The 27,081-nt window shown below is 55.0% G+C and overlaps 2 protein-coding genes across 5 annotated transcripts in view; both read right to left on the bottom strand.

Annotated features, from left to right (window-relative positions):
• Window positions 1-611: 611 nt before the first annotated feature.
• B3GNT7 (UDP-GlcNAc:betaGal beta-1,3-N-acetylglucosaminyltransferase 7) lies at window positions 612-7,755 on the bottom strand. Its single transcript, XM_020972279.2, has 2 exons — window positions 7,256-7,755; window positions 612-3,148 (listed from the first exon to the last, which is right to left on the bottom strand). The coding sequence occupies exons 1-2, from the start codon at window positions 7,408-7,410 to the stop codon at window positions 1,963-1,965; spliced, it is 1,341 nt and encodes a 446-aa protein (XP_020827938.1). The 5' UTR covers window positions 7,411-7,755; the 3' UTR covers window positions 612-1,962.
• Window positions 7,756-22,527: 14,772 nt separating this feature from the next.
• Window positions 22,528-27,081, bottom strand: part of ARMC9 (armadillo repeat containing 9) — a 143,820-nt gene continuing 139,266 nt past the window's right edge. For 3 of the 4 annotated variants that reach the window (XM_020972160.2, XM_020972158.2, XM_020972159.2), the window contains 2 exons: window positions 24,820-24,992; window positions 22,528-22,649 (listed from right to left, as the gene is read on the bottom strand). In XM_020972160.2, coding sequence (XP_020827819.1) covers window positions 22,627-22,649; window positions 24,820-24,992 — 196 coding nt within the window. In that variant the 3' untranslated portion in view covers window positions 22,528-22,626. Of the gene's footprint in view, window positions 22,650-22,673; window positions 23,737-24,819; window positions 24,993-27,081 lie in introns of those variants that run through there. The other variant, XM_078154653.1, reaches the window with a different exon arrangement.

The following is a 27,081-nucleotide window of genomic DNA, read 5'->3' as shown; positions in this document are numbered from 1 at the left end:
TGGTTCTGCCAGACCTGGTTTCAAATACAGACACCCAGCTGGTATAACCCTGAATCACATTTTTTCTACTAATGAGTGAGACCTTGTTATTTCACCAACACTGGGCCAAAGGGGCTCACCGCTAAACTTACCAGGCAGGTCCCACATCTACATGTCTGGCACCATAGCCAGAGACAAAAAGAGCCTGCCCTTGAGGGGCTTCTGTTCTATTGGGGGGAAATTACACATGTGTATGGTGGCCAGGAACCACGAGTGTGCTTCTAATCCCACCCCAGACATGACCACCCAGGCTAAGTGGATTATTCTTCCTCATCCTCATCTCTACAAATGGGGAGGAGGGGCTGGCCCTGTGGGGTAGAGACCCAAGAAGCCTCCTCATATCTGAGCACAGGTTTATTGGAAATAAGAAGCAAAGAAGTGACATTGGTGGTTCCTGATTCCAGTCTGGTTTCAAAGTACCGTTCCCCTACTTCCCCTCTCCAGGAGGCACATGAACTGAGGGAGGGAGATTCCAATTTTCTTCTCCCACCCCACCTTCAGAGCCCACATGAGCTCTCTCCACCCCACCATAGAGCCCCACAGCTGTGTCTCATGGATAGAACCAAACCACGTTGTGATTTCACATCTCCCTTTTTATTAACAAAACTAGGCAGCAAATTGTGAGACAGAAACGTGTACATTTGGCTCCCAAGTGGGATAGGGCTGAGGTCGCCCCTTTCCACACATAAGACCCCCCACTCCTACACATACACACTACCATAAATACAGGCGCCCTGATCACAGATCATGGGGGAGCAGGAGGGGAAGGTGGATGAGTCTCTTCATCCAGAGACAAATGTTTCTGTCCGGTTCTGGGACGTGGGGATGGGGGTAGGGGGATCCTGCTGGAATCAGGGGAAAGGAGGTGAACAGAGAGACCCACCAGCTAAAGGCCGCCTGCATCTGCTCTCTTCTGCTCCCTCTAAAAGCCTTCATAAATAAAACTTCACAGTAGCTAAGAAAATACCAACTCCCCAGCCTTTCCAGGTCACTGCAGCTAAGCGCCCACACCTGCCCAGGGGAGGGGGCCTGCGACCTGTGCTCCAGGGAGAGAAGGTGGCAGCTCCCTTCCGGCCCCAGGGCCGTGAAATCAGGCGCCGGGAGCCCCAGGTCCCAGCAGCTTCTGTCCTGGGCTGCAGGGGTTGGGAGTCAATGGCCAGGACATCCAGCATCCCAGGCGTGAAAGGATTGCATAAAGTGGAGCCTTTGAGGTAGTCAGAGTGAACCACTTCTCCCTCCCAAGGCTGGCAGGCTTTGGGAGGCGATGAGATGAGAAGCTTGCTAGGGGCTGGCTGAGCGTCCATGAGCTTGCCAGCCACAAGATGCACAAGTGGGTCTCTGTAAGCATGCAGGGGTCAGGGCTGTGCCCCTGGAGTCCAGAGAGGGGTTAGTGGTGATCAAGGTGGTTTTCTCTGCAGGCTTTTTTTGTGCAAGGACCCACTGCGGGGCTGGAGGGCCCACAGGACCAGCCTCAGCCTGCAAGACCAGCCACCGAGGCCCGGCACACCTGCCTATGTTGTACCTGGGGAGCAGAATGTCTAGAGCTGGAGGGGATGGGATGCGGGGGGGGGGGCCCCTAGTCCGTTACCCAGCTGCCTCATCCCCAACTCAAGAAGAGGCAGCTGGCTTTGCTTCTTGGTGGAAGGGGTCTCTTTAAAAAAACCCCAAAAGGCTGGCGAGCTCCCTGGCTCCTGCTCTCTCAATCCCAGCACCCGGGAAACCTGCCCAGGACTGGAGGACCCAGGGCCTCTCTGGGCACTTGGCGGATGCGTTAGGGTTGGAGCTCCTTCTCTGGCAGGGTCGGAGGCCCAGGCGGGCAGGGCCCAACCTTGCCCTCGGCCAGAGCCCCCGCAGACCTTCCAGTAGCAAAGACGGAGGTCTCGGCAGCAGGGCCGGCCGGCCTCGCCCCCTCTGGGCTGCGGGCTAGAGTACCTGGAGCCTGCGGGCGCAGGTGAGGTTGCTGTGGACCAGCTCCCACATGTGCAGCAGCTCGTCCGGCAGCAGCTTGTGCACCACGAGCATGGAGCGGAAGAAGCACGGCTCCTTGTTCATGGGGCTGTTCTTGTTACGCATGATGCCAAACGTCTTGAAGCCCACGTGGGCCACGGGCCGCACGTGCAGCAGCTGCAGGCACATGCCCAGGAAGACGTCGTCGATGGGGTACAGCTCCAGCGCCTCAGAGGCGCGGTGGAGGCGGCGCGCCAGCCCGCCGGCCATGAGGAAGCCCCCGCCTCCCGCGTACGGCGGGTACAAGGGCTGGCTGTACAGGGAGCCCGGGATGTAGTATTTGTTGTTCTTCTTACGGATGGGCCGCGCGCGGTACAGCACGTCCCCCACAAACAGGTCCTCCTCGGGGCGCCGGTCGGCCAGGAACTCCAGCAGATTGTCGGGGCTGACGTAGACATCGTCATCGCCCTTGAAGATGAAGCGGGCCTGTGGGCAGAAGGTGTCCTGCCACTTGAGGAAGTGCACCTCCTTCAGCGTCAGGTTGAAGAAGCTGTCCAGGAAGTCCCACTGCAGGATATCGCCGTAGACGCGGTCCTCGTAGGCCAGCAGCTGCTGGTAGTGGGCTCGCTCCTCCTCCTTGGAGGCCGTGCCCAGGAGGAAGAGGGTGCGCACGGCCCCCCGGCCCCCCTCAGGCCCCCGCTCGCGGCCCCAGGTGCGCCGGATGGCCTCCCGCCGGTCATGCTGGGCGATGACGGACTTCACGACCACCAGCAGGTAGATGTCCTCCTCGCACTTCCCGGGGTGATTTATCAGGATGGGGAAGTAGCGGCAGTGGCGGTAGAGCAGGAACTGCTGGAAATGATGCTCCAGGGCCTGGAACCAGGCCTGCCCTGTCAGGTTAGGGTTGGCCGAGCAGTTGGAGACTGTCACGTCCCAGGCCGGTGACCCTCTGGCGGGGGGCGCCGGGGTCACAGCCTTCCTGGGGAGCTTCCAAAACCCAATGGCATCAGAAACGCCACCAGTGGGCTTCGCGGACTTGCTGTGCTCCAGGCTGGACGAAGAAGAGTCCAGGAACTGGCCTGGGGTCAGGCCCCGCTGCAGCACCGTCAGGGCCGCCAGTGCCACCACGGACAGGCATGCCGAGCGGTAGACGGTCTTCTTCCTGGGAAGGAAGGAGGCGGGAGAACGTCAAGAGCCTTTCCCCACTCCCCTGTCCCCTGGCTACAGGCTCACCTGCCCACAAACTGCCAGCCCCACGGGGAGGAAATAAACATTTATGCAGTACTTGCTAGCTGCCAGCCCTCACACTAAGCCCTGTACAAACTTTAACTGGTCTGATCCTCACAACCCTGGGACGTAGGTCTTACAGCTGTTGGGGAAACTGAGGCAGCAGACTGAGCTTTAAGTGACTACTAAGTATCTGGAGCCAGACTTGAACTCGGAGTCTTCCTGACACCAGGCCCAGTGCTGTACCCCCCCCACACCTCCAAAGTCCCAGTATCGATGTGGTTATAGAATTTAGCACCTATGCTTTTCAGAGGAGGAAACCGAGGCCCAGAGAAGCTCCCTGCCACCTTTACTTCCCCAGGGCCCAGCCCGGGAACCTGGCGCAGGGTAAACGCTCGTTGACCAGCTCCCTTCTCGGATTTTCCTGGACCTCTTTGGAGCTGTCTCTCGTCCTCCCAGAAGCCATTTTGTAGCCTTGGCACCTGGGGACGGAGCCTCCTCAATCCACAGGGGATGGTAAGCTCTTGGGGGGGTGGGGTGGCGGCAGGCAGGGATTGTCCTGAGTTTGCCTTTCCATCCCCAGAGCCTCACAGATCATAGGCCCTTGGAAGTGACTGCAGGGAAAGTCTCAGCCTTCCATCTTGCCATGTGGGAAGGACCAGCAAAAGCTACTCAAAAAACTCATTTCCTCCTTCCCCTCTCTCCCGGCCTCCCCTGGCTCAGCCGGGTTCAACTGTGCTTTTTCTCTCTCTGCCCAAGATGGGCAGACCTCTGGCAACCCTGGTCTGGATGGCGGGAACACTCCATTCGCCTTCCATGCCACTCAGTACTCAGATCATGATTTCAGACACCCGACAAAAAAGCCTGACTGACTTCCCCAGCTGGGATGGTGGGGAGGGGGCGAGGATGGGCCTGCCTGAGGTTGCCTACCCAAAGGCCGGCCACAGCCTTCTGGTGAGAAGAGCCCAGGAGGGAAAAAGGGCCTCTGGAACCACTCCTCAGGGCTGGGCCCAGGCCCTCGGGCGCATGTCCAGTTAGCCCCTTCCCTGCTTTCCAAAATGGAGATGATGGGTCAACCCGGCCCCACTGACGCCCTTCCAATAGCAGACTGTCACTGCTTGTCTTGGAGGGGGTGCATTTGGGCCAGGTGGGCCGAGGGTCCTTGGGGAATGCCTAGCCTGCCTCAGTTCAACGATACATTTTGTTATATGCTTGGCCTAAAGACAGACCCTGCTCCCAAAAGACTTATAGTCTAATGGGGGTAATGAGAAGGCTATGTATGCAAGGTGACGATAATGCCAAGGACAGTGGGATAACTGTGTTCACAGAGCTGGAATCTCTGGCACAGAGAAGGAAACTTGGGCGCCTTAGGTCACAGAGCTAAGTGGCCAAGCTGAGATTCATCAAAATCATAGCTCCAAAGCTGGAAGGGCCCTTAGGAGACACCTAGATCAATCTAATTTACAGATGAGGAAACGGAGGCAGAACCTTGCCTCAGGCCACGCAGGTGTTAAGTGACAAAGTCAAGATTCCAGCTGAACATTTGACTTTTCAATGCCCCCATCAGGGATGAGAGATCCCAAAGCTGGTGCATCCAGCCACCTTTGGCTAGGGGCCCTTCGCAGCCTCGAGAACAATGGCTTTTAAGCCTTCAGGGGCCCCAGGAGCCTCTAATAACATCACTAATAATTAGCATTTATCTACCACTAAGGCACTTTTGCATGTTTATTCATACTCAAATAGACTCTCCAGAATTGGGTTTTTAAATGTATAAAATAGAATTGAAAGGAAACGAATTGTATTAAATACGGAAGTCTTTTTCTTCCCATCCAAATCCCAGATTTTTGGGTGCACCTCCCCCAGAGCTCAGGCTGGCCCCTGGGATCCAAGTACCAGTCACGCCAAGAGGTTCTCACCAGTGTGGCGGGGCCAGCTCCGGAGCTGAAATGGAGCTGCTTGGCTCCCAAAGACCTGACATGGACTTCTGAGTTTCTGGGATTATTCATGAAGCTGGAAGGGAAGTTCCGGGTCACCTAATCCAACCTCCTCTTTTTACAGATAAGGAAACTGAGGTTAAGTGACTAAAGGTCAGGAGGCAGCCGGTCCCCCCCTTCCCGGCCCAACCTCTCTGGTCTCCAGAGGGGAAGCTGAAGTTCACTATTCCTGCCCTCGATGGCTGGGGTGTGGGAATTGGGATGGCAGGAGAGATGGGGGCAGACCGCTTGGTCAGTGGATGGTCCTGCCAGGACCCCCAATTCTTGGGGGAGGAAGCTTCTCAGAACTCTGGCCACCCTGGTGTGTGTGTCAGGGAAGTGGTCAGGGCATGTGCGTCCTGAGGTACGGAGCACCTGTGCATACCCCCACAGGCTTGTGGCCCGATACCGGTGGTTCATGAAAGAGAGATTCAGAGAGAAATAGTGCGCCTGTATGTCTGCAACAGACAGTGTGCCCTACTGTTACTGGGTCCAGAGCACGTGTGGCTGCCTGAGCAGGACACCCCTTCTCTGCGCATATTAAGCTTTCCCTTGGAGAGTGGCCCTACATGCTGGGGTGGAGCCCAGGACCCCTCCGCTGTGCTAGGAGCGTCGTCAGAAAATGACCGGCATCAGTCAGGGGTCCTTTCCCTTATCTGAGCCTGTCGCCAGCTCTGTCAAAGGAGGGGCTTGGACCAGATGGTCTGTGAAGAGGTCCCTCTTTAGCTTTCCCATAGGGAATTGGACTTGGGAGTCAGGGAGACCTGGGTTCAAATCCCACTCCAGATCTCGGAGCTTGTGACCCTGAGCAAATCACTTCATCAAAATGTTATTCGCCACAATTTTAGGGATTGGGCTTTGATGGCTTCTTGGTCCCTTGGGATTCCATTTTGAAGCAGTGATCGGGGAGCTTGGCCCTCTTGTTTGGCAGAGGAAGAAATGGAGGATGGGGGGGGAACCAATCCTTGGTGACCTTGGGAAAGTGGGAGAGTCAGAATTCCACCCCAGGGCCTCAAGATAAGCTAACTTCGGAAGAGGCAGCCGTTTCTCCAAGCCCCCTCTTAGCCTAGGGCCACCTCTTCACCTCAGCTCCTCTCTCAATTTGTAAAACAAAAATAAGGGGAAGGGGGACTAGAGGTAGGTCAGGCCAGCAAAGGAGCCTCAAGGGAAGATTTTTCAGGAGAAACTCCATTCCCCCGCGGCCAGAACCAGTTTGGGCCAACCCAAGAACCACAAAGTGGCAGAACTGAAGGGACAGTGAAATTCTCCCTGATTTTACAGAAGAGGAAACTGAGGCTTAGTGGGTCGACTGACGAGTCTAGTTCACCAGATCCTAGGTTTGGGGGTAGCAGGGCCGTCTGGTCCTCTGGGGCGCAGGGAGCTTCATTCGCTTGGCCCAAAGAGTCGGAAAGGAAGAAAGCACCTGGACCAGATCCTGCCTCGCCAGCTCCAGATCCAGCCTTTCCCCCGCTGCCCAGGCCGGCTTGTTCAGCCGCTTAGTTCACAGATGAGGGAACCGAGGCCAGGGGTGGGGGGTGGTATGTTCGGTGCCTCTGAAGCGGGGGCAGGTGCCAGAGCCCAGGGTCCACCCCACAAAACAGAGCCCTCTCCAAATTCCTCCTAGCCCCTCCTGGCCCTGACTCCACCCCTCCGACCGTTGCCTCTGCCTTCGGACTCTGGAAACCTGAGTTCCCGGCGGCCAAGCCCATGTAAGGTTGGGAGGGGAGAAAGTTCGGTGGAGCTTTCCCAGAGCTAAAAAGCCCCTAGCTGCCAGGAGCAGGCAGGAGAGCCTGGCTGCGGATGATGACTAGAGCCTCCATCAGGAGCTCAGCTGTTCAAACCTCCAGCCTTCCTGCCTCCACATCGCGGCCGGAGTCAGCTGGAGAGTGGGAAGAGGACCCCACCTGCACCGCTACACCCCCGCCCCGAAACCTAGGGACCGGGGGGGGGGTTTCCCCCACCCGGGAAGCGGCAGGAGGGCAGACAGCCCAGGCTTCCTCCTCATTAGGGAGCCCGGCCCCAGTCCCCCAGCCCCTACATTCTCCCAAGCCAGGGGCAGGGTTACTCACCACTGAAGCATGCTGGGCACACCCGGAGGGCGGCAGAGTTGGCTGAGCCTGGGAGCCCGGGGAGAGGGAGGGGAGGGCTGCTCAGCTGTTGCTGCTGCTGCTGCTGCTGCTGCTTCTGCTTCTGCTTCTGCTGCAGCCAGGGGTGCTGGCTGCATGGACAGGAGAGAGGGACAGGGAGAGGGAGGAGACAGAAAAAGTGAGAGAGGGAAGGGGAGGGACCCAGAGGGAAAGAGAAAGCCGCGGATTCCTAGACTCTTTCCTAAACCTCCGGAGGCGGAGCCAGGGAGAAAGGGCCCCCGCTGGGAGGCAGGTATTTTAACCCTTTCCAGCCTAAACTCTGGCCCCAGGCACCTTTAACCTCTCCGGTGCCAGAGTCGGTCGCGTCACCCAAGCCATTAGCATTTCAGGGGCACGCTCACTGCGCGCAGAGCCCGGTGCTGAGCGCTGGCCGGGCCAAGACAGATGGAGTCTCCAGCCCTAACCTCTCTCCTAGCCTCGAGTCTCCAATCTCCAACTGCCTCTTCAACTCAAGCTGTGGGAAGCCGACCCCGTGGTCTTTGCCCCCCACCCCCTACCCTCCCTCTTCCTGACTTCCCTGGAATTGTCTGGAGAACCTCGGTCCGTCCTCTCGGTCCCCAGGCAAGGTTCGGGTGTCCCTGTCTAATACCTCTCTCTCTCTCACCCCCACGGGCTCCTTTGCCAAGTCCTGCGGTTTGTAGCGTAACCACACTTCTCGTCCACACCGCCCCCTTGTCTCCTCTGATCCCCCCCTTCCCCTCAACTACCCGGGGAGTAGCCGGCCGGGTAGGGCAGGGGTGGGAAGTGTACCTACCTCTAACCTCCCCACTCCAATCCAGCCTCTACCCAGATGTCACCTCCTATTCAATAACCTCCCGTGGCTCCCTATTTCCTCAAGGATCAAATAGGAAGTCCTTGGTTTAGCTTTTACAACCCCTTACAGGTTGTCCTCACCCCACTCCGACTAGCTTCCCCAGCACACACACGGCAGGATCCAGTGACCTCTGCCTCCCGGCTGTACCTCAAATTCTCCTGTCTCCTTGGGTTTCTCCCAGAGCCCTTTCTGACTTGCGATGACTAACGCTGATAGACTTAGCCCTTCTCAGCAATGCAAGGACCTAAGACATCTCCAAAGGCCTCGTGATGGAAGATGCTGCCCATATCCAGAGAAAGAACTATGGAGCTTGAATGCAGATCAGAGCATACATACTATTTGCTATTTTTTTTTCATCTGTTGTGTTTTGTTTCCTCTTTCTGGTGGTTTCCTCCTATTGGTTCTAATGCTTCCTTACAACATCCCTAATGTGAAAATATGTTTAATAGGAATGTATAGGTAGAGCCTATATCAGATTGCGGCGCCGTCTTGGAGAGGGAGGTGGGGAGGGGGGGAGGGGGAGAAAAGTTTAAAACTCAGAAGCTTATGGAAGTGATTGTTGATAAATCAAAATGAATTAATTTAAAAAAGAAGCCTTCCTGAGTCCTCTCAAACCTGAGGCCTTTCCTCCCAGATTCTCCCCAGTTTGTCACCTGCGGCTTGTTTGCACGCATCTCCTTCCTCTCTCCATCTTTGACTTTGAGGTCCTGGAGTGCAGGGGCTGTCTTTTGCCTTTCTTTGTATGGATCCCCAGAGCTTGGCAGGCAGTAGGTGCTTAATACATGCTTGTTGACTGACAGCCAAGGGTCAGCGAGTGACAAGCAATTCACTTTCCCTCCCAGAGCCTCAGTCTGCTAATCTGTGGACAGGGTATTGGCCTGGATGGCCTCGGAGGTCCTTTCCCAACTTAAGTTGTGCGCTACTCTGGGCACTTGAAGTTGGAGGGGGTGGCGGCAGGCTGAAGAAACACTTCTTTTGGATGCCAGAGACTTCATGCTTCCGGTAAAGACTGGAGCTCTAGAGCAAGCCAAAACTGGGTTCAAATCTCAACACAACCTGGGCAAGTCATGGCCTTCTCTGGGCCTCAGTTTCCTCATCTTTAAAATGAAGGGGTTGGGCTGCATGACCTCTGAATGTGGGATCCTTGAGGTGGATTTACAAGATAATATAGAAGAGAGGAAAAGTAAGCTTGGAGATGGTTGGGGTGGGGGCGGGAGATGAGGAAAGGCCTCCAGAAGACCAGGTGCTTGTGCCAAGTCCTGAAGGAAGAGAAAGCTCCTAGGGGGCAGATGGCATTTCAGGCATGCACCACAGCTGATGCAAAGATGTGGACATCAGAGTCCATGAATCAGCACCAATCCTCTGGTCTGGGCTCCTCACTCCTTCTCTTCTGTTTCCTGGTCCAGCTTGACCCAGATGTGAATCCTCCAAAAACCTGTCCAGGGTTGGTCATGTCCAATCCCACCCAGAGGGCCACAAGACCTGCCTGGGTCCTTGGTGACTGCCCTTTCTTACTGTGAGCAGGTTCCCTTCAATGGAAGGTAGCTGTCAGATTTCCCTCTGAGGACTCTCTGCCTTGCTGGGGATTCCCTTTTCCCTAGCACTGAACTTGTATGAACTAAACCTTGCTCAGACTGCACTGAGCCAGGGGACACCATCTTGGTGTGGGAGACAGGAATTTGGGGAGGTGGGGGGGTGCACCATCTTGGGGTGGGGTTGGGGGGCTCTCCTTCGGAAGGAGGGTTAACTTTGGTCAGTTTGGCCCGAAGGTAGATCTAGGAAGATGCCCCTGGGAAAATCTTCTTAAGAAATGAGGCTGTCCCAGTGTGAAGTAGGCCTCCTCAGGAGGCGGTGTCCTCTCACCTCCTCCCTTGAGGTCTCTGGGCAGAGGCTGGGGAGGGCGCAGACCTAACTGGAACTCTGAGAACCAGTGTTCTGTGATTCTGTGTGAACCCATTGATCTCTCCTGCCACCTCCCCACTCCATCCATCCCAGACTCCTTGTGGGCAGGGGCTGTCCCTAGAGGGGCCCTGTCCCCCATCCTTCATGGAAGGCCTTAGGAGATTCCAGCCTCCTCTGTAGGCTGTTCTGCATACAGTAAGTGCTTAAAAGGAAGTCACTAGTTGATTGAGTGACGGATTCTCCCCTAAGGAGAATTAGGACTTGGTTGGTGAGGAGCGGGAGACAGACTACTTTTGTGCCTCCTGAGACAGGCGCAGGATCCGATGGACCAGTATGTCCTTCTGGGATGCATCTCTGCAGCCTTTGGAGGGCAGAGAGCCAGGAGAAAGGGAGGCAGCAGAGACCGTGGCTCTGGGGAGATGACCATCGCCTCCTGGAAGTGCTCTGTGGTGACGAGGGCGTGGAACCTGGGGGTCTCTTTCTGGGTCCTATTAGCTGTGTGACCTTGGGCATCATCTGCATCTCACTAGGCCTCAGTTTCCTTCTCTGTAAATCAGGGAGACCTCTCTCTGTGTTGTGAAGCCCAAGCATTTCAGCAGCTACACACACTCTAGAATATTGACATTACTGAGAGAGACCCAGGAAGCGAAGTTCTCTGGGAGCCAGACGGGATCTTCTCCTCAACATTGGCTCCATGGAAACCATAGTTCAAGGCCCCCTCCCAGCTGATAGCTTCTCTCCTCCATCCTCCCCCTGTCTTTACTCAAAGCTATTTCCCTCACCAGAATGTAAGCTCCCAGAGGGCAGGGTGTTTCATTTTTGTTTCTGAATGCCCAGAACCTGGTACAATGCTTGGTGGGAATGGAGGGAAGGCAGTCTCTGGGCTGGGCAGGACGTGTCCTTTCCAGAGCCCCTTCTTTTCTCTCTCTCCCCTCTCTTCTCTCTGGCTCTTTTTCTTTCCCCTTCCCTTTTTCTTCCTCTACCTCTCTATTTTCTCCGAACCCCATCCATTCTCCCCCCTCTCCTCTCCCCTTCCCTTTATCCCTCTCTCTCCCCTATCCCACCCCCATACTTCTCTCCTCCTCTCCCTCCTTCCCTCTCTTCCTCTTTGTGAAGGTTTGCAAGGTGCCCAGAGTGAACTGCTCCCCTCCACCTTCAGCTGGCTGGTCCTGGGTGACACTATCCATTAGGATGACCAAGCCCAGAGAGCTGACTGGCAGATCTCAGTCTCCCCATTCATCTGAATTGTTAAAGACGTGGCCTTCTCCAGAGTCAATTAGACCAGAGATTGAGCCCTGAGGGAACAGAAGGATGGGGTGGGCGGGGCCCCCTGGGTTTGTCCCCAAGACTTCACTAACATCCCCGGGCACAACTGGGAGGGGCCTTAGAACCGGGAAAGAGCCAAAATGAAACCTTGGAACAGATTAGAAGAGACTGAGCAAACTCTGAATTTGTGCCCCAGGGACTAGCACAGGGCCTGGCACACAGTAGATGCTTAATAAATGCTTGTCGATTGATTCATAGAGTGTAGAATGTCCAAGTTTTGAGAGAATCCTTGAAAGTCAATTGTCCTGAGGGAGGGGTCCTCCAATCCAGAATGTCTGCCAGCCAGGACTTTGAAGAGCTTTTGGTCCTGGGATTCTTAGCCTGGAGCCCATGAACTTGAGTTGGCCTGGTTTTTTCCCCTCTTAGTATTGTATTTCCATGTAATTGGTAACGCTACGCATTTTATTTTATGCACTTATAAAGCATTATTTGGAGAAGGGTCCTGAGGCTTCTTCCGATCTGACTGGGGGCCCAAGGTGGCAAACGGTTAAGAATCTTTGATATAGCAGCACCCCCCCATCTTACAAATGGGGAAAGTAAGGAACACAGACTGTCAGAGCTGGGAGGGCCCTTAGAACACAGAACACAGACTGTCAGAGCTGGGAGGAACCTTAGAACATAGAACACAGACTGTCAGAGTGGGGAGGAACCTTAGAACATAGAATACTTAAGCAGTCCAGATGTCACCTTAGAACAGAAAATCTAGAATGTTGGCATTAGGGGACCTGAGAACCCAGATCCTCAGGGTTTTGTCAGTCACCTGAGAGTCAGATGCAGCCCCTGCAGGACCCCTGGGCTCTTCCATCCAGTCTGTAGCCAAACCCTCCTCTATGAGTCATCTCTACCCTCAGGGAGTCTGTATTCTAACAGGAAATCTTTAGGAAGCAAGCTCCCAGCCTGGACTTTTGGATGAACCCCCAGTGGGGGAAGGGCTTGCCCAAACCACTTGTAAATTGACAGACTTTTTATCATTAACGTCATTGACATTTCCTGAAAGGATGGAATAATTATGTTTCAATTCTGAGTTAAATCCTAATAACAAGCCAACCAAAAAACCACTCCCATACTAATTGAGAGAGACAAAGGCATGGATTATTGGGGCTCCCGGCCTTCTTTAGTGCCAGACCAAACTTTGGCTTCCTGGGCCATTAGCCTCGGGGTGAGCTCGGACATAGGGCTTCCCTGTCCAGGCCTGTTTCCTCCTGCGCTGAGTCCTAGAGCTATGATCTCAAGGTTCCTTCTAGAGATGAAGAAGAAATGGGGGCCAGAAAGGGGAAATGGCTTTCCAGGGTCACCCAGGTTGTGTGAGGGCCAGGACTTGCAGCATGTAGTAAGTGCCTTCTGTGTGCCAAGTGTGTGGAGATATTGAGGCAAAAAGAGAGAAGAGAGGAGGGAGAGAGGGAGAGAGGGAGGGAGAGTATCTGCCCTCAGGGAGCTTCCATTCTGCCGGGTCTTTGGGCCCCAAAACTGCTATTCCTTCCACCACTAGTCATCCTGCCTCTTTTGTGTGGATATGTCCCAAACCGTGAATTCACTTCATTACTGGAGAGATGGTCTCATAGCCAGTGTGCTGGGGTGTGTGTGTGTGGGGGGGTTGTTTTGTTTGATTGCATATTTATTGCATGAGATCTGGGTTTTCTTTTCTTTTTTCAATGGGGGAAGAAGGAGTGAAGATAGATTTTTATTAGCTGAACAAACTCTAAATTTAATTTAAAAAACCTCAAAGGAAGTCAATGCTCTGAAGACCTGACTAGGCATGGGCCATCCCCCACCATGGATGTGCTCCTTACTCTTTCTCGGGCCTAGGCAGAGCAGCAGAAAACTGGCTTTGGTGCGAATTTCAGGACCGGAGGGGCGCTCAGAGCAACCACCACGTTTGGTGGTAGCTATTCATTCCTCTCTGACTCTTCGTGGCCCAGTCTGGGGTTTTCTTGGCAGAGATCCTGGAGTGGTCTGCCATTTCCTTCTCCAGCTCATTTTACAGATGAAGAAACTGGAGCAAACCGGGTGAAGTGACTTACTCAGGGTCACACAGCTAGCAAGTGTCTAGGGCTGGATTTGAACTCAAGAAGATGAGTCTTTCCAACTTCAGGCCCAGCGCTTCATCCACTGTGCCCCCTAGCTGCCCCATTTTACAGATGGGGAAACTGAGGCTGGGAGAAGAGGAAATGGGATTAGCCCAAGGTGGGGTTTTGGCTCAGGTCTCTCAGCTTCCTGGTTCCTTTTCTCTCCCACCAGGCTTTGCAGGCCCTCTACTCCATTATCTACATTATCACTGGGGTGACCAAAAGTAAAGGATTGCCCACATTTGGGAAAAAGGCTGAACACCTAAGGCAGGAGTCTGGGCACTTAGCTCAGGACACTAACACTGACACAGCGTCCCCCCTCACCCCCTGCTTTCTTCCTCATCTTCCAGGGGGTTCCCTCTTTTCTGTTTTCCATTTGAGGATTGCCTGGAATTCCAACCCTATTAGTTTGAGCAGGAAAAGGTAAAATGGGCTGAGGCTGCCTGAGGCAGGTTGCCCCCAGGGCTTTGGGCAGAACCTTACCCACAGACCACCTGGGGACTCAGGTTCTGGCCTCTCTCATCTGTGCAGAGATCTTGAGGACCCCGGGGCCCTTGTGCAGGGCTCTGGACTTCAGCAAAGAAGGTCGGGGCACGGCTGGGGGGAATAGAAAGCTCACGGTCCTGGGTGAGGAGCCCAGAGATAGAGCCAGCTCATCTAGGCCTGCAGGACCTTTACCTTCCCCACCCCCACCTCCCCATTCATCATTAAAGAACTTGCTAAGCTGAGGTTAGAGGGGGGTGAAAATAAAGAGGTCATTTCTTCCCACCAATGTTCACAGACTGACCACAGATCCAGGTTAAGAAGCCAAATCTAGCCCAGCATTCTCATTTGACAGATTTGGAAACTGAGGCATAGAGAATGACTTTCCCAAAGCCAGGGTCTGAAGGTCTTTTAGAAATATATTCGAGGCAAATACCAGTAGAGAGAAGGATTAGGAAGAACAAATCATTTCCTTCTACCGACTAGCTAGCTCTCCTCTGAGCCTCCGTTTCCAAATCTGTAAAGAAGGAAGGTTGAAGGAGACGATTTTGAAGGCCTCTTCTGACTCTGAGGCATTTAGTGTCAAAAGCATTCACGAGATTTATTCGTTCAAAAAGCCAGGCAATGGGTTAGATGCTGCAGATACAACGATTTTTTTTAAAGCCGTCTCCTACTTCAAGAACTTTTTCTTCCATGTCTGATGCATGTCCTGAGATGGCCCAGAGAGTGGACACTTTGTCACTTGGGTAACAATGACCCTCATGAGAAAAGACCTTGTACAAATGACAGCTTTCATTGTCCTTCCTCTGCCCCTACCAAGCTGGGTGACTGGGCCCGCAGGCCTTCCTCTGCACAGCCAGACTCTGGACTCAGTTTCCCCACCCACATGTACTAGATTTAAATGTGTGTGCATGTGGAGTGGCTGGTATATTTTGGTGGTCCTCAGACAGATTTCTGATCTAGGACCTGGCTGTCCCTTAGCATCCCAGTGGCTCAGTGGATAGGGCAGTGGGCCTGGGTCTCAGCAGCCGCCTCACCAGGCCGAACTCCAGGTTCACTGGGGCATCCTGGCTCACAAGAGAGCTCTGAGCACTGGCCTTTGCTAGGCCCAGGGGCATGTCTTCAGCTGGCCCTGGCAGTTACCAGACACACACAGATGGTCATGCCTGGTGGCACCTCACACCGCGTCAGCAGGATGAAAAGGTAGTGTCAGGAGGGCCATGCCTCAGCCCCCATCCCTCCTGCATGCCTGCTCCCACGTGGTGTGGGAGCCGGAGAACCCATGCTGTGGACAGCAGCATCCCAGCATCCTCCCTGGCCCAATCCCAGTCCTGGTGGGTGCTGGCCCCTGAGCCTCTGGCTGGATCCCCCAGCTCTGGCTCTCCCCTCCTGGGTGACTCACTCTAAGCACACACACTGTCCTCTTTCAGGATGGAGCCTTGAACACTGGCCTAGTCTTCCTGGTTCCACCTCCCCAGCCCCCCCTTCCCCTGGGGCTGGCAGCTCAGAGCACACATACAAACCCTCTCTTTCCCATGAACTTCCTCCCCCTCCTTCCCGGGCCCTCCCCCCTCATTCCCCATTCCCCAGTTCCTCTCCTCTCCCTGACCCAGGCTCCTGGCCAAGAGGCAATCGCTGCACCCCTGCATAGAGCCCCCTTTATACGTTCAGAACCTTTCCTGGTGCATTCTGGGGCTGGGCAGACCTGGGCTGCTCCATCCCTCATCACCTGGCCTGCAAGGGGAGGTTGTCTCTGAGGTGCCAAGGCTGGGCCCCCACATCGCCACCAGACAAGAGGCTCTCCAGGTTGAGCCAGATCCCTGCTGCTGTCTGGCCAGGCATCTCCCCAGAGACCACAGTGGGCAGGTCTGGGTCCCGTAGGCCTTCGGTTTAATTCAACAAGGATTTAAACATTTTTATTAATTACTGATTCTTACATCGCTCTCATTTTGAAACATATCCTTCCTGGCTTCCCCACCTAGCAAGCTATCACTCCTGGTAACAAAAACCAACAAATAAGACAATTCAGCAAAACTAAATCATCCACTGAACTGGAGAGTATATGTGCATTTATTAAGTACCTACTATGTGATGAGATGCTAGTTAGGAGGGGCACAGACTAATAGGAAACCATTTTGCCCTCAAGTGGTTTGCATTCATAGGCTCACAGGGGCAAAGTCTTAGAGGTGGAAGGCAACTTAGAGGTCATTGAGTTCAACCCTCTCATTTTACAGATGGGGAAACTGAGGCCAGTGTGGTGCCTCCTACGTCTGTGTGCTAGCCCATAGCCTATCTGGGTTGCCTCAAAGCCCAGGGGCAGAGCTCAGCCAGCCTGAGTGAAAAGCCTAGGATGGGACAGGAAGAGTCTCCCAGAACCCCCCCAGGACAGCTGATCAACAAGCATTTATTGAGCACCTACTATGTTTCAGTCTACATACAGTAGGTGCTTAATAAATGCTCATTGTTTGACATAGCTATTAAGTGTTAAAGGCAGGGTTTGAACCTAGGTCTTCCTGACTCCCATGTTGCCTCTGCATACAAATCCAAGTCAGTTACAGAAAATATTCCCTTGGTTTAGTTCTCTCCCCTTCCCGATCCAACAGCCTTATATCAGTGATGTTTTGAACTTTTCTTTCTGTCCTATTGTGTAAATTCTTTAGAGTAGAGTACACTTCATCTGTTTTTGCATCCTATATTGCAAGCACAGGACTTTCATTCATCAAGGGCGCCCAATGAATGAATAAGTGAAGGAAAGCAAAAGGGCGTCCTGTTCAGTTAAATCAGTGTTAAGCACCTGCGTTGGGCGCTGTATGAAGACCTGAGGATTGTGATGTTTTGATCATTCCTTTTTTGCCTTCTAATGTGTAAATGATAGGATTATCCCTGCCTTCTCATTTAGCCAACATTTTATGTTTAATGGTATCATTTTGACTGATTCTGTGCAAATGGAAGTACATCAGGGGGGCTCAGCAGCTATACTAGTGAGCAGTGGGAGCATATCCCTTCCCCTTCTCCCCAGCCAGGCTTACCCTTAGCACCTTGAATTTGAGGTGTAGCTGTATGGTTGCCACTGCGGCTGGTTTCCCCTTTGAAAAACCTCCTCAGGTCTGTCACCACAAGTGTAGGTTAGGGGTGAATAAGCCATCCCATAGAACAAAAAATTTCTTAAAAAAAAAGGAAGAGGAAAAAAATCAGCAAAATTGATTACTACATCGAACAAACTCTTCCTTTTTTCCTTCCTTCTTCCTTCTTTCCTTCCTTCCTTCCTTTCTTCCCTCCTTCCCTCCTTCCTTCCTTCCTTCCTTCCTCCCAGCCATGGCCACCATGATGTAATGGTCCATGTCAGACAGGAAGTAAGGACCTGGGTCCAAGCCCTGTCTCTGACACTAGCTGTGTGCCTGGGCACAGTGCCTTCTCTTCTCTGACCTTCATCTTCTTCATCTGTAAGATGGAGGGGTTGGACCCTCTGAGGTCCCCTTCTTCCCAAATCTCATGAACCTATGAACCAAATGATCCTCATTCAGAGGCAGTGAGTTCCCCGTTCATGGAGGTCTTCAAAAAGAGGACAGATGGGCAGTTGTCCAGCGTGTAGTAGGGAGATTCTTGGTCAGTCAGTCAAGGGTTGGACTTGAAGGTACTAGGGGTCCCTGGCAGTCCTGAGTCTCTGGGATTTGGCAAGAGCCGTGTCCTGGGCAACGGAGCTCAGTGGTGCCCATATGTGCCCAGAGCAGGCTGGCGGTAGGTACTGTGGTGTGAGCTTGTTTGTGGCTGGAGGTAAATGTGGAATTCCTACAGACCTCAGGCCCTCTCCTCCTATCTGCCTTCGTGGTCAGGTCTCTGAGAACCACAGGCAAAAGCCCAAAATTGTCTCTGCTCTGGAATCCATTTCATCTGACTTAAGTGTGGCAGGAGAGGGAATCTCCTGGCATCCAGTGATCTGCTAACTGTGCTTACAAAGGAGATAAAGTGCATTTCCTCCTGGGCCCAGCTGCTTGCCCCAGGCTGGTCCAGGTCTGACTCCCAGCTGGGGCCCCATCTCTCCATTCCTTACCTCTAATCTCTTCCCATCAACAGTGGCAAAAGGTCTGAGGGTGGCCTCTCTGCTCTGTGGACCATTCACACCTGGGTGTTGTCTTTGATCTTAGGGGTGGGCTGGGGAAAGGCCAGGTCGGATGACCACCTTCCTGGGCCCCGAGGCTTTGAAGGCTGTCCTATCCAGGCCAGCCATTCCCAAATGCTGTCCAAGCTGAAGGAGGGCAGTGAACAGGGCTGTAAACAGGGAGTTTGGAGCCAGGAAGGGCTTTGAATGCCAGAACGAAGGTGTTCTTTGGGTTGGACTCAAGGCAACCGATTTAATGTTTGCTCTGCCAAAGTGATTTAGATGGGAGGCAAGAGTACGGTGAGCAAGTGAGGGAGGGAGGGAGTGATTGATCACATCAGGGCCTGGCCACTGTGGGGCTTTAGACAAATTGCTTCTCTCTGGGCCTCAGTTTCCTCATCTGTAAAACACAGGGGTTGGGCTAGATGGCCTCTCTCGGGTCCCCTTTCGATCCAGTGGCTGGGCCACTCAGACAGTGACATGGGCCAAGGTAGGATTTGAACTCAGCTCTTCTGATTCCTTGCCATGGCTCCACACTGCCCTTGGTCTGTGGGGATCTTGGAGGTGGTCTCCCCTAGAAGAGAGCCCTCTGCGTGGCGTCCGGCATTCTTATCTCTCTACCACCGGACGGCTCTTGTTCTGGCTAATGCAGGGAGGTACGCGGATGGTGCTGTCTTCACATACCCGCCCAAAGGCACGTTCTCCTGGCATTAAAACCATGATTTCCCCCTTCCACCCAGGAATGTAGAAGGGAGGCCCGTGGGTGCGGCCGATGTATGGGAACGCCTTTCTTGAATTTGAGGGCTATCAGAGCAGCTGGGGCTGGACCTCCATCTGAGACCGCTCCCCCACTCTTAAGAGCCTCTGGCACTTTCTCTTTCCACCAAGGAAGGGACATATTAAAAAGATAACAGCAGCAACCTCCAGAGACAAACAGGAGGAGGGAGAGGAGGAGAGAAACTGACTTTCTTGAAAGCAGGCAGACCCCTCCTCCCCTGCGCCTGCCTCCTGAGGCGGAGCGGAGGCGTGAGCCAACTCCGCTGAGTGCCGGCGTGCGCCGCCTAGGCCCCGCTGAGTCATGGAGAGGGGTGGGCATTGATGGAGGGGAGAAGCCGGACAGATCCTTTCACCTGGTCCCCCGCTGGCCAGCCCCTTTCAGGCCCCAGGGATGCGGACAAATGGTGATGATTGCATCTGAATGCTTCTTTCTCTGGTTTTCCTGTCCGGACCCCATGAATGGCTTGTGACTGCGAACTTGGCCGTGAGCAGAGGAGCCTCACAAAAGCGCATTCATGTCAAGCCGGGGTTTGGAGAGAGACCGGGGGGGGGGGGGGCGGCTTCGGGCTTGCAAGGGGCAGGGCTGGGGCAGCGTTCTTATCATCCCTCGGAAGGAAGCCTGGCCCGCGTTCCACACGCCGATAGTGATGCTGCCCGCACCGCTGCTGAAAAGCCGCCTCCTAAGACCCATGGGTGACCCAACCTCTCCTCGGGGCCACTGGCTCTCACGGTGCTGCAGGAAGTAGGGCTGCCCGCCACTCTCCTGCTCTGGAAGCTGCACTGGCTCCCCCCCCCCCCCCCCCCCCCCCCCCGCCTCAAGGACAACATGCAAACTGAACCGATCACCGCTTTAAAGCTGGAAGGGGCCTCAGAGGTCAAGAAATCATTTTACAGATAAGAAGACTGAGGTCCATAGAGGTCACTGACTCCCACAGTTACTCAGTGCTGAGGGGAGATTTCATCTTCCTGACGCGGCCCACTCCCCACCATCTACCATCTGACCTCCCAGCTCCTCTGATGGACACCTCCTAATCTGGTTCCCACTTCTGTTTCCAGACTGATTTCCTCCCCATGAGAGACTGCCCACTTCGGCCCCTCCATTCAAGGTCTTTAAACAAGCTGGTGCTGTGGGTGAGCCAGAGGGGGATTCTAAGAAAGCAAATGGGCACATGTCTACACTGCCCATGCCCACAAAATACGGAGTGAAGGCATCTGCAGAGATGGGGACCCCCTGGAGCAGGACCACATTATATGTCATCTTTCATTTGGTCTCCATTCTCCCTTCTTTGGAATGCACATACATCTGTGAAAACACACACACACACATATGTGCGCATATGCACACACATAAATATATGCATGCACACCCATCCTGAGGCAAAACACCCCGGCCCCAGTCTCTCAAAGAACTGCCTTCTCTGCTTTTTAATCCAACAGCCACTCGGCATGGCTGCCCAGGAAGACTCCATGAGACCAGTGATCCCTTCGGGGAGGCTCTCAAAGCTAAGTTTCTTCTGTCCCTGGACACTGACCTTCCCTCCCAGACAAGATGTTGACTGTGAAGCAAACTGCTTAGAAGCTCTGGCAGCCCCCACGGAGGCTGTCAGGCAGATGAACGAGCAAGGTGTTCACACTCACTGGATTTCTGGAGGGGGAGTGGGGGATTGTAGGGGAGGAAAAGTCCCCCTCCTGCTGATTTGGTAACCAACCAAAGAGCTATTCTAGGGGGGTGTGGGTGTGTATGCACGTGTATGTGTGCATGTACACATGTACATGTATATGTGCATGGATCCATGTGTGTATGTCTGTACATGTGTCCACGTGCCTGGGTATATGTGTAGTGTGTACGTGCGCCTAGACTGTACTGCGGCTTAAGCTTTGCCAGATTTAAAGGAAGAAAATAGGAAGTCAGCTGTCCTTTGCTTCTGCCAAAGGATTTTCCTTGTTTTTTAAATTCTGTCCTGTTGTGGAAGAGAGGCTGCCCCAGGCCGGGCTTCGGGGCAAGTTATAAGGAGGGAGAAGAGCTGGAGGAGCCAGGGCTAATCTGTCTTCCCAGTTCTCCACCCCATCCTATTTCAAGTTGCCAAGTCACCAGCACATATTAAACACCTACTGTGTGCTAGGCATTGTGCTATCTGCTGCAGAGTCAGGGCTTTGGGAGACCAGGCTGAGCTTGGAGCACAGGAAGATGCTCTTAGCTGGTTACTCATGGGCTTCAGCCACCTGCCTGGAAGGGCTGGTCCTCTGCTTTTCCTAGCAGGCCACTGGTCCTAGAGAAGGGATCCTGCATCCAGGGCGGGATGCTGGGACACACACACACACACACACACACTCTGAACGCATCCAAGAGTCATTGCCCTTGTACTTTCTGTCTCCAGAGAGGAAAACAAGCCCTCTCCCTCCCCCCCTCCGTGCCTCCCTTTGTTAGGGGCCAGGGCACGCTCCTGGCCTGGGGAGCCCCTCCTCATCTGCTTCCCTGCGTGGAGCACCCGTCCTCTCCCGTCTAGAAGGAGCAGACGCTGGTTACTTAAGTCTGGGCATCAGAAGATGGTCTAAGGTGGGGCCAGGCAGGGCCTCTGGGCACCCCGGATGTGTGTCCACTTAGACACCAACAGAATAGGACTTGGAGAATACAGGCTGCCAATAGGAGGAAGGTGGTTCTGACTGAGCTGGGATGCTATGGGCTGGCGGCTCTGCCTGGTCACCGACAGGGTGGGGGGTTACGATATGGCCACATGAACCTCGGCAGGATTACAGCGGGGCTCTCGCGGTGCGTTCCTCAGCCTGACTGACCCATGTGGCGATGGACGGGCTGTGGGGAGGCCGGTGTGCGACCCAGGGACTGGCAGCCCTTGAAACAAGGTCTACTGTTTTTAATGGTGGGAAATGGAAGGACGGGTGACATTCGGGTTCCGGTTTGCTGCTGGACACATGCACCATGGAGAAAATCGAACTCAGCCCAGCTCCCACTTACTTAGCCCTTTAAGGTTCACAATGGGCTTTGCAGGAATTATCCTTTTAAGTGGGGAGATGGAGCGGCTTCCACTGGCTCATGGGGGAGTTCTGAGACACTTCACAAATGATGAAGGAGTGAAGAATTCCTCCCTCTTTCCTTTTCAAATCAACTTCATTAGCGCCCTTGGGTTTTCCATCAGTCATTTTGGGACGTGCCCTCCCCCCACTGCGCCCTCCCTCGTGATAAAGGCAAACAAGGTAGGCCCTGGACGCTGGAGCCAGCCCTCTGCCCCAGGAGCCCTTCCCCGCCTCTCTGCTACAGGAGGGGTCTTGTCTACCATCTGTCCTCTGGGATCATTTTATTTTCCACTTGCTCCCACTGCTGTGGCCATGGTGGGTGCCATAGTGAGTGCCCTCCCGGCCACATTCTATGGCTGATCAAAGGTAAGAGGGAAGTCTTTAAGAAATCTCCATAGCTAAGCCTGGGAAGCTGGAGTCGGCAGTGTCCACAGCCTGACAGGGATGGTCTCGGGGCAGCTGTGGCCTCGTGGGAAAAGCAGCCGGACCCCAGGCCCAGGAGTCAGCCCTGGGCTGCAGCCTTCCCCAGGAAGCCCCTTGGTGGGGGATGGTCTCAGCATTGTGGGCCCAGAGGCCCTGATGGGAGTAACCATGAATCAAGAGCCGGTTCTATTGCGTGTGCGCGCGCGCTGGGGTGGGGGGCTGGCACTGCTCGGAGGCCTCTGACTCTGAGTCCCCACAAAGGCCAGGGAGAGGCCACGAGGCGCCTGCTCCACATGAGATGACGGCAGCCGCCACCTGTCCAGGAAGCTGGCTAGTCTCACCGATCGATGCCTGAGGACAGGACCAGTCTTCACTTCCTGTAGGCCTGGCAGCCTGGACAGAAGCAAGGAGATGCTCATTACCGATGCCTGTCGCCCGGCGGCCCGGCCATGAAAGGACGCCCGCCCCTCCCTCCCAGACGCCTGCACGTCACTGCTGGTCCCTGGAGCTCCCCCACGGGTCGGCCGGCCGGCCTCAAGCTGCCCAGGCCTCAACCGGTGCTCGCTCAGTTGAACTGAACTGATGGCACCTGGGCTCTGGTCAGTGGGTCCCCCACTCAGCCCTCTCTGTTTCAGTCAGTTACAGCTGGCAGTAATGGGATGACTGCTTGAGAGCGGTCACAGCATGGGGATGAACCTCAGAGGCCTTGGTCAAGTCCAATGCCCTCGTTTTACAGACCAGGAAACTGAGGCCCAAATCAGTGAAAAGGCACGCCTACAGTGACAAGGTGGATCTGAACCCAGGTCCCGAGTCTCTGGGACCCACTCTCTCTCTGCGCTTGCCTAGTGGTACAGTGGCCCGCTTCCCGCCAGTGACAGGGCCCCCTGGCACCCGTGGGTCCTCTCTGGCTTTCCAGCCCACTATGGGGGCTCTGTCTGGATGGAGGAGGACCATGGGGCAGAGCCCTGGGGTGGCCAGGGCAGCCTCACAAGGTCTGGGCCCCAGCTCTGGCCCCGGAGCACCTCCAATCCGTGGCTACTCTGGCCTCCTGATTCTGGGATTCTGAGGCCCTCTTTGGACTGTGGGTTAAGCACGATTTTGGCTATGGAGTGCCCCGTACACAGTGGTTCTCAAGAAACGCCTGCTGAGGGGGCAGCTAGGTGGCGCAGTGCATAGAGCACCGGCCCTGGAGTCAGGAGGAGCTGAGTTCAAATCCGGCCTCAGACCAGACACTTGACACTTACTAGCTGTGTGACCCTGGGCAAGTCACTTAACCCCAACTGCCTCACCAAAAACAAAACAAAAAACCGAACAAACAAACAAAAAAAGAAATGCCTTCTAAGACGGGATTCGTTGCACAAACACTTATTAGGTACCGACTGAGGCCCTTCCAGACTAGAAGCTCCTGGGGGAAATGGCTGTGTTTATCACAATGCTAGGTGGCCTGGCTCTCTGCACACAACGGGAATTTAGTAAAAGTCTGTTGAGTGGAAAGAATGGAATTGAATTAGGGAAGATGGAAAGATAAGAGGGCCTCATCCTCCCCAGGCTTCATGCTTCCACCCGCCAGGTTAGTGCTGGGTCAGGTATCACTGCTGTCGTCATGTGGTGACTTTTATTACTTGGTGCCTGGCCTGGAAAAGCAAAGGTCCCGGGCTGCTCGGGCCTCCCTTCCTCCCAGAGCTTCCTCTGGGGCTCGGGGCTATCCCGGGGAACTGAAAGGAGCGAAGCTGGTGGACAGCAAGGGGCCAGGACCCCCATCACGGGAAATGCCAGACATGTAGCCTCAGAGGCTACCCCAGGGCAGAGCCCCCACCCCCCAGCCCGAGGGGCAGGGGCCAAGGGCCAGGAAGTCACCACCCAACCATGTGAAGCCTGGGCCTAGGCCATGGCCTCTGTGGCTTTCACATCGGGCTGGCCCAAACAGGAGGGGAACCCCGTGGGCTGGGCGTTCCAGCCCCAAATAAAAGCCCACTTCCCGGCTGCCTCTCCAGGGCTTCTGACCCTCCATCTTCTTCCAGCTGACGCTGGATGTGAGGCAGGAGCAGCTGGGCTCCTGGCTCTATCCCTGACCAACACCTTGGTGCTCCTCAGCCAGAGACTTCTCATCGCCATGCCTTTGTACTGGCTGAGCCCTCTCTCCAGGAATGCCCTCCCTCCTTCCTGCTGCCTCTTCCTTCCAGACTCAGCTCAAACGCTGCCTTCCTAGGGAGGCCCCTCCAGGTCACGGGCCAGCATGGCTAAGTCCTGGTGCCTAAAGCCACCTTCCCCTCCTCTGAGTGTCCACACCTGTTACTGCACATGGCTTTTCCTCATCAGAACATAAGCGACTTGAAGGCAGGGCCTGCTTCTTCCCCAGCCCGGGGCTTGGCACACAGTACACAGTGATTTGCCTTGCAGGCTCCCAGGACCACCTGAAGCATCCCACTGGGTGATGTGGGGAAGGCCCCTGCCCCTCTCCACAGCTCCATGCGCTGACCCAGATCCTCTCAGGGCCCTGCCTGCTCTCCTGGCCTGGGACCCAAGGGGGCCGTGCTGGACAGCAGGGGCAGCTGCTACTTACTTTGTCTGCTTCTCATGGAGCAGCCTGTGGAGCTGGGACGGCCGGTCTGCTGGGGCCCCGAGTGAGAGAACTGGGGGGCGATGGCTGGCGCCTCGGTCTTCCGAAGACTCAGGCCTCGTATCTCGGGGGTGCGAGGGAGCCGAGGCTTGCTGGCGAAGGCTGCGGTGAACTCTCTAGAACAACATTGATAATTTCTAGTCAGGGCCCCAGCGGCAGGGAAGGAGAGCGCAGAGGGCCATTTCACCCTCCAGGCCGGGCCTGCTAATGTGATTCCCAGTGTCCATCACGGCTGGCATTCCCAGGGGGCTGCTGGGAGAATTCAGTAAGAGAGTGTGTCTTCCAGGGGTGAACTTGAGTGACCATAGGCCCTACGGGAAAAGCCAAGGAAAACTCGGGAGGGGGGAGGAGAGGGGGAGTGGGCAGAAGGCTCTGGACACCAGGGAAGATTGAAAAAAAAAACCAACCCTCCAGAGAACGGAACCTGGCAGGGCAGGGCCTGGCATCAATGAACTTGGCCTGATGAGGTGTGCAGACCCCAATTTCCCAGAATTAAGGCAGGCTCATAGAGGGAATGGAGTTTTCTTCTGATTACAGAATCGCAGCAGTTAGAGCCAGAAAGGGCTTTAGGCATCAGCTCGTCCAAGTGATGCAGCTCACAGATGATGAAACTGAGGCTCAGAACGGTCCAGGGACTCCTTAACTGCATGAGCGCCAGGCTTTTCTTTGTAGGGGCCTCACACGGGTGCTCTGACCACGCACCGCCCCATGGAGGCCAGGGAGCGGGAGGATGGTCCATTGGAAGGGTGGGCAGCACCTGCCTCAGTCTACCTCCATCATCACGGCTCTGGACCAGAACCATGCGGTGCTGGGGCTGCCTCGGTCAGGAGGTCCCTGGCGGGTCAGCTACAGAGGATGCTGGAAGAGGAGGAAGCAGAGGAAGAGGAGGAGGAGGAAGAGGAGGAAGAATAAGAGGAGAAGGAAACGTAAGATAAGCAGGAAAAGGAGGAAGAAGAGGAGGAGGAGAGGAGCAAGAAGGGTGATCTGGCTAGGGAAGGGCTTGTCCCAGAGGCACTGGAGGAGGGAACACAGCTGGGGCAGAAGAACCATCTGGAATGTCTCAAACACAGGGGCCCGAGGAAGGACCCGTTCCAATATTACTTTCATCCTCTGAGGATTCGTGACTTCAATGACGTGGGTCCTTCCTCCCCTAATGCTGATCTACAACATGGAAGGCGGCCTGGGAGAGTTGGCTGGGAGGCCAGGGGCCTCAGGCAGGGCTCTGCAGCCACGGGGGATCGACGTTTCAGCCACGACCACGTTCCTCCTGAAGAAGAGCTCAGACTGGTGTGTGGAAGGAGCACCGATGTGGACAAAAGCTTGGCTCCCTGCAGCACATCCCTGGTGCCACTGACTGGGCGACCAGGTCCAGGAAATGCCCCCCGAACGACAGATGCCCTGCTCTGTCCTTAGCTCCCCAGTCATTTCTAAATCATGTGGAGGGTCAAGCTCAGAAAGTAGAATTGAACTGAATTCACATGAAAACCTCATGGTGCTGGGGAAAGGGCCTGGGTTCAAATCCTGCCCTGGCTGGCTCCCTATGTGACCTCCCAGCTTTCTTATTTCTGAAATGAGGTGCTTCTAGCGCTGTCTAGGACCCGAGTCGCTTCCCTTCTCGGGCCCTCAGTTTCCTCATCTGGGCCCTTCTGGGGCTAGCTCTGATCCTAGCTCCTGCTCTTTGCCCTGGAAGGGCGCATTAAGTCTGAGAAAAAAAGTATTGTGGGGGGCGGAGGAAGATGGGGAGAGGAAGGAGGAGGGGAACAGACACAGAGAGACAGGAGAGAGGTACTGGGATGCACAGAGAGACAGGAAGCAGCCCCGCTTCCTTCCTCTCATACAGCCATTGCAGGAGGGCCCTACAGGTGCCAATGAATGTCGAGCTGAACTCTGCAGCCAAGGCCTGTCCGGACCTGGCTCTGGGGGCCCACAGGGATCGGCTTCCTTACTTATCTCAGCCTGGGCTGCCTTGGGAAGCTGCCGGCGGTTTCAATGTGACCCCTTCAACTTGACCCCCTCACCTAGTGGTCCAGGGTGCTCTGGGCCGGCCCATGGAGGATCTGCTGGGGCTGCCAGTGGGCGCGGAGGATGGACCAGGCAGGGGCTGGGTCCTCTCTCCCCAGGGTAGGTTGGTTCAGCCTCCCCTGGTCACTCCCTGTTGGCCTCCAGGCCTGGGCACTCAGCTGGCTGGTGTCTTCTCTGCCTTCA

Source organism: Phascolarctos cinereus, unplaced genomic scaffold (assembly GCF_003287225.1).
Source record: "Phascolarctos cinereus isolate Bilbo 61053 unplaced genomic scaffold, phaCin_HiC Scaffold_5;HRSCAF=322, whole genome shotgun sequence".
Lineage (NCBI taxonomy): Eukaryota > Metazoa > Chordata > Mammalia > Diprotodontia > Phascolarctidae > Phascolarctos > Phascolarctos cinereus.
The sequence above is the reverse complement of the archived record's forward strand: the minus strand, read 5'-3'. Positions and strand labels throughout refer to the sequence as shown.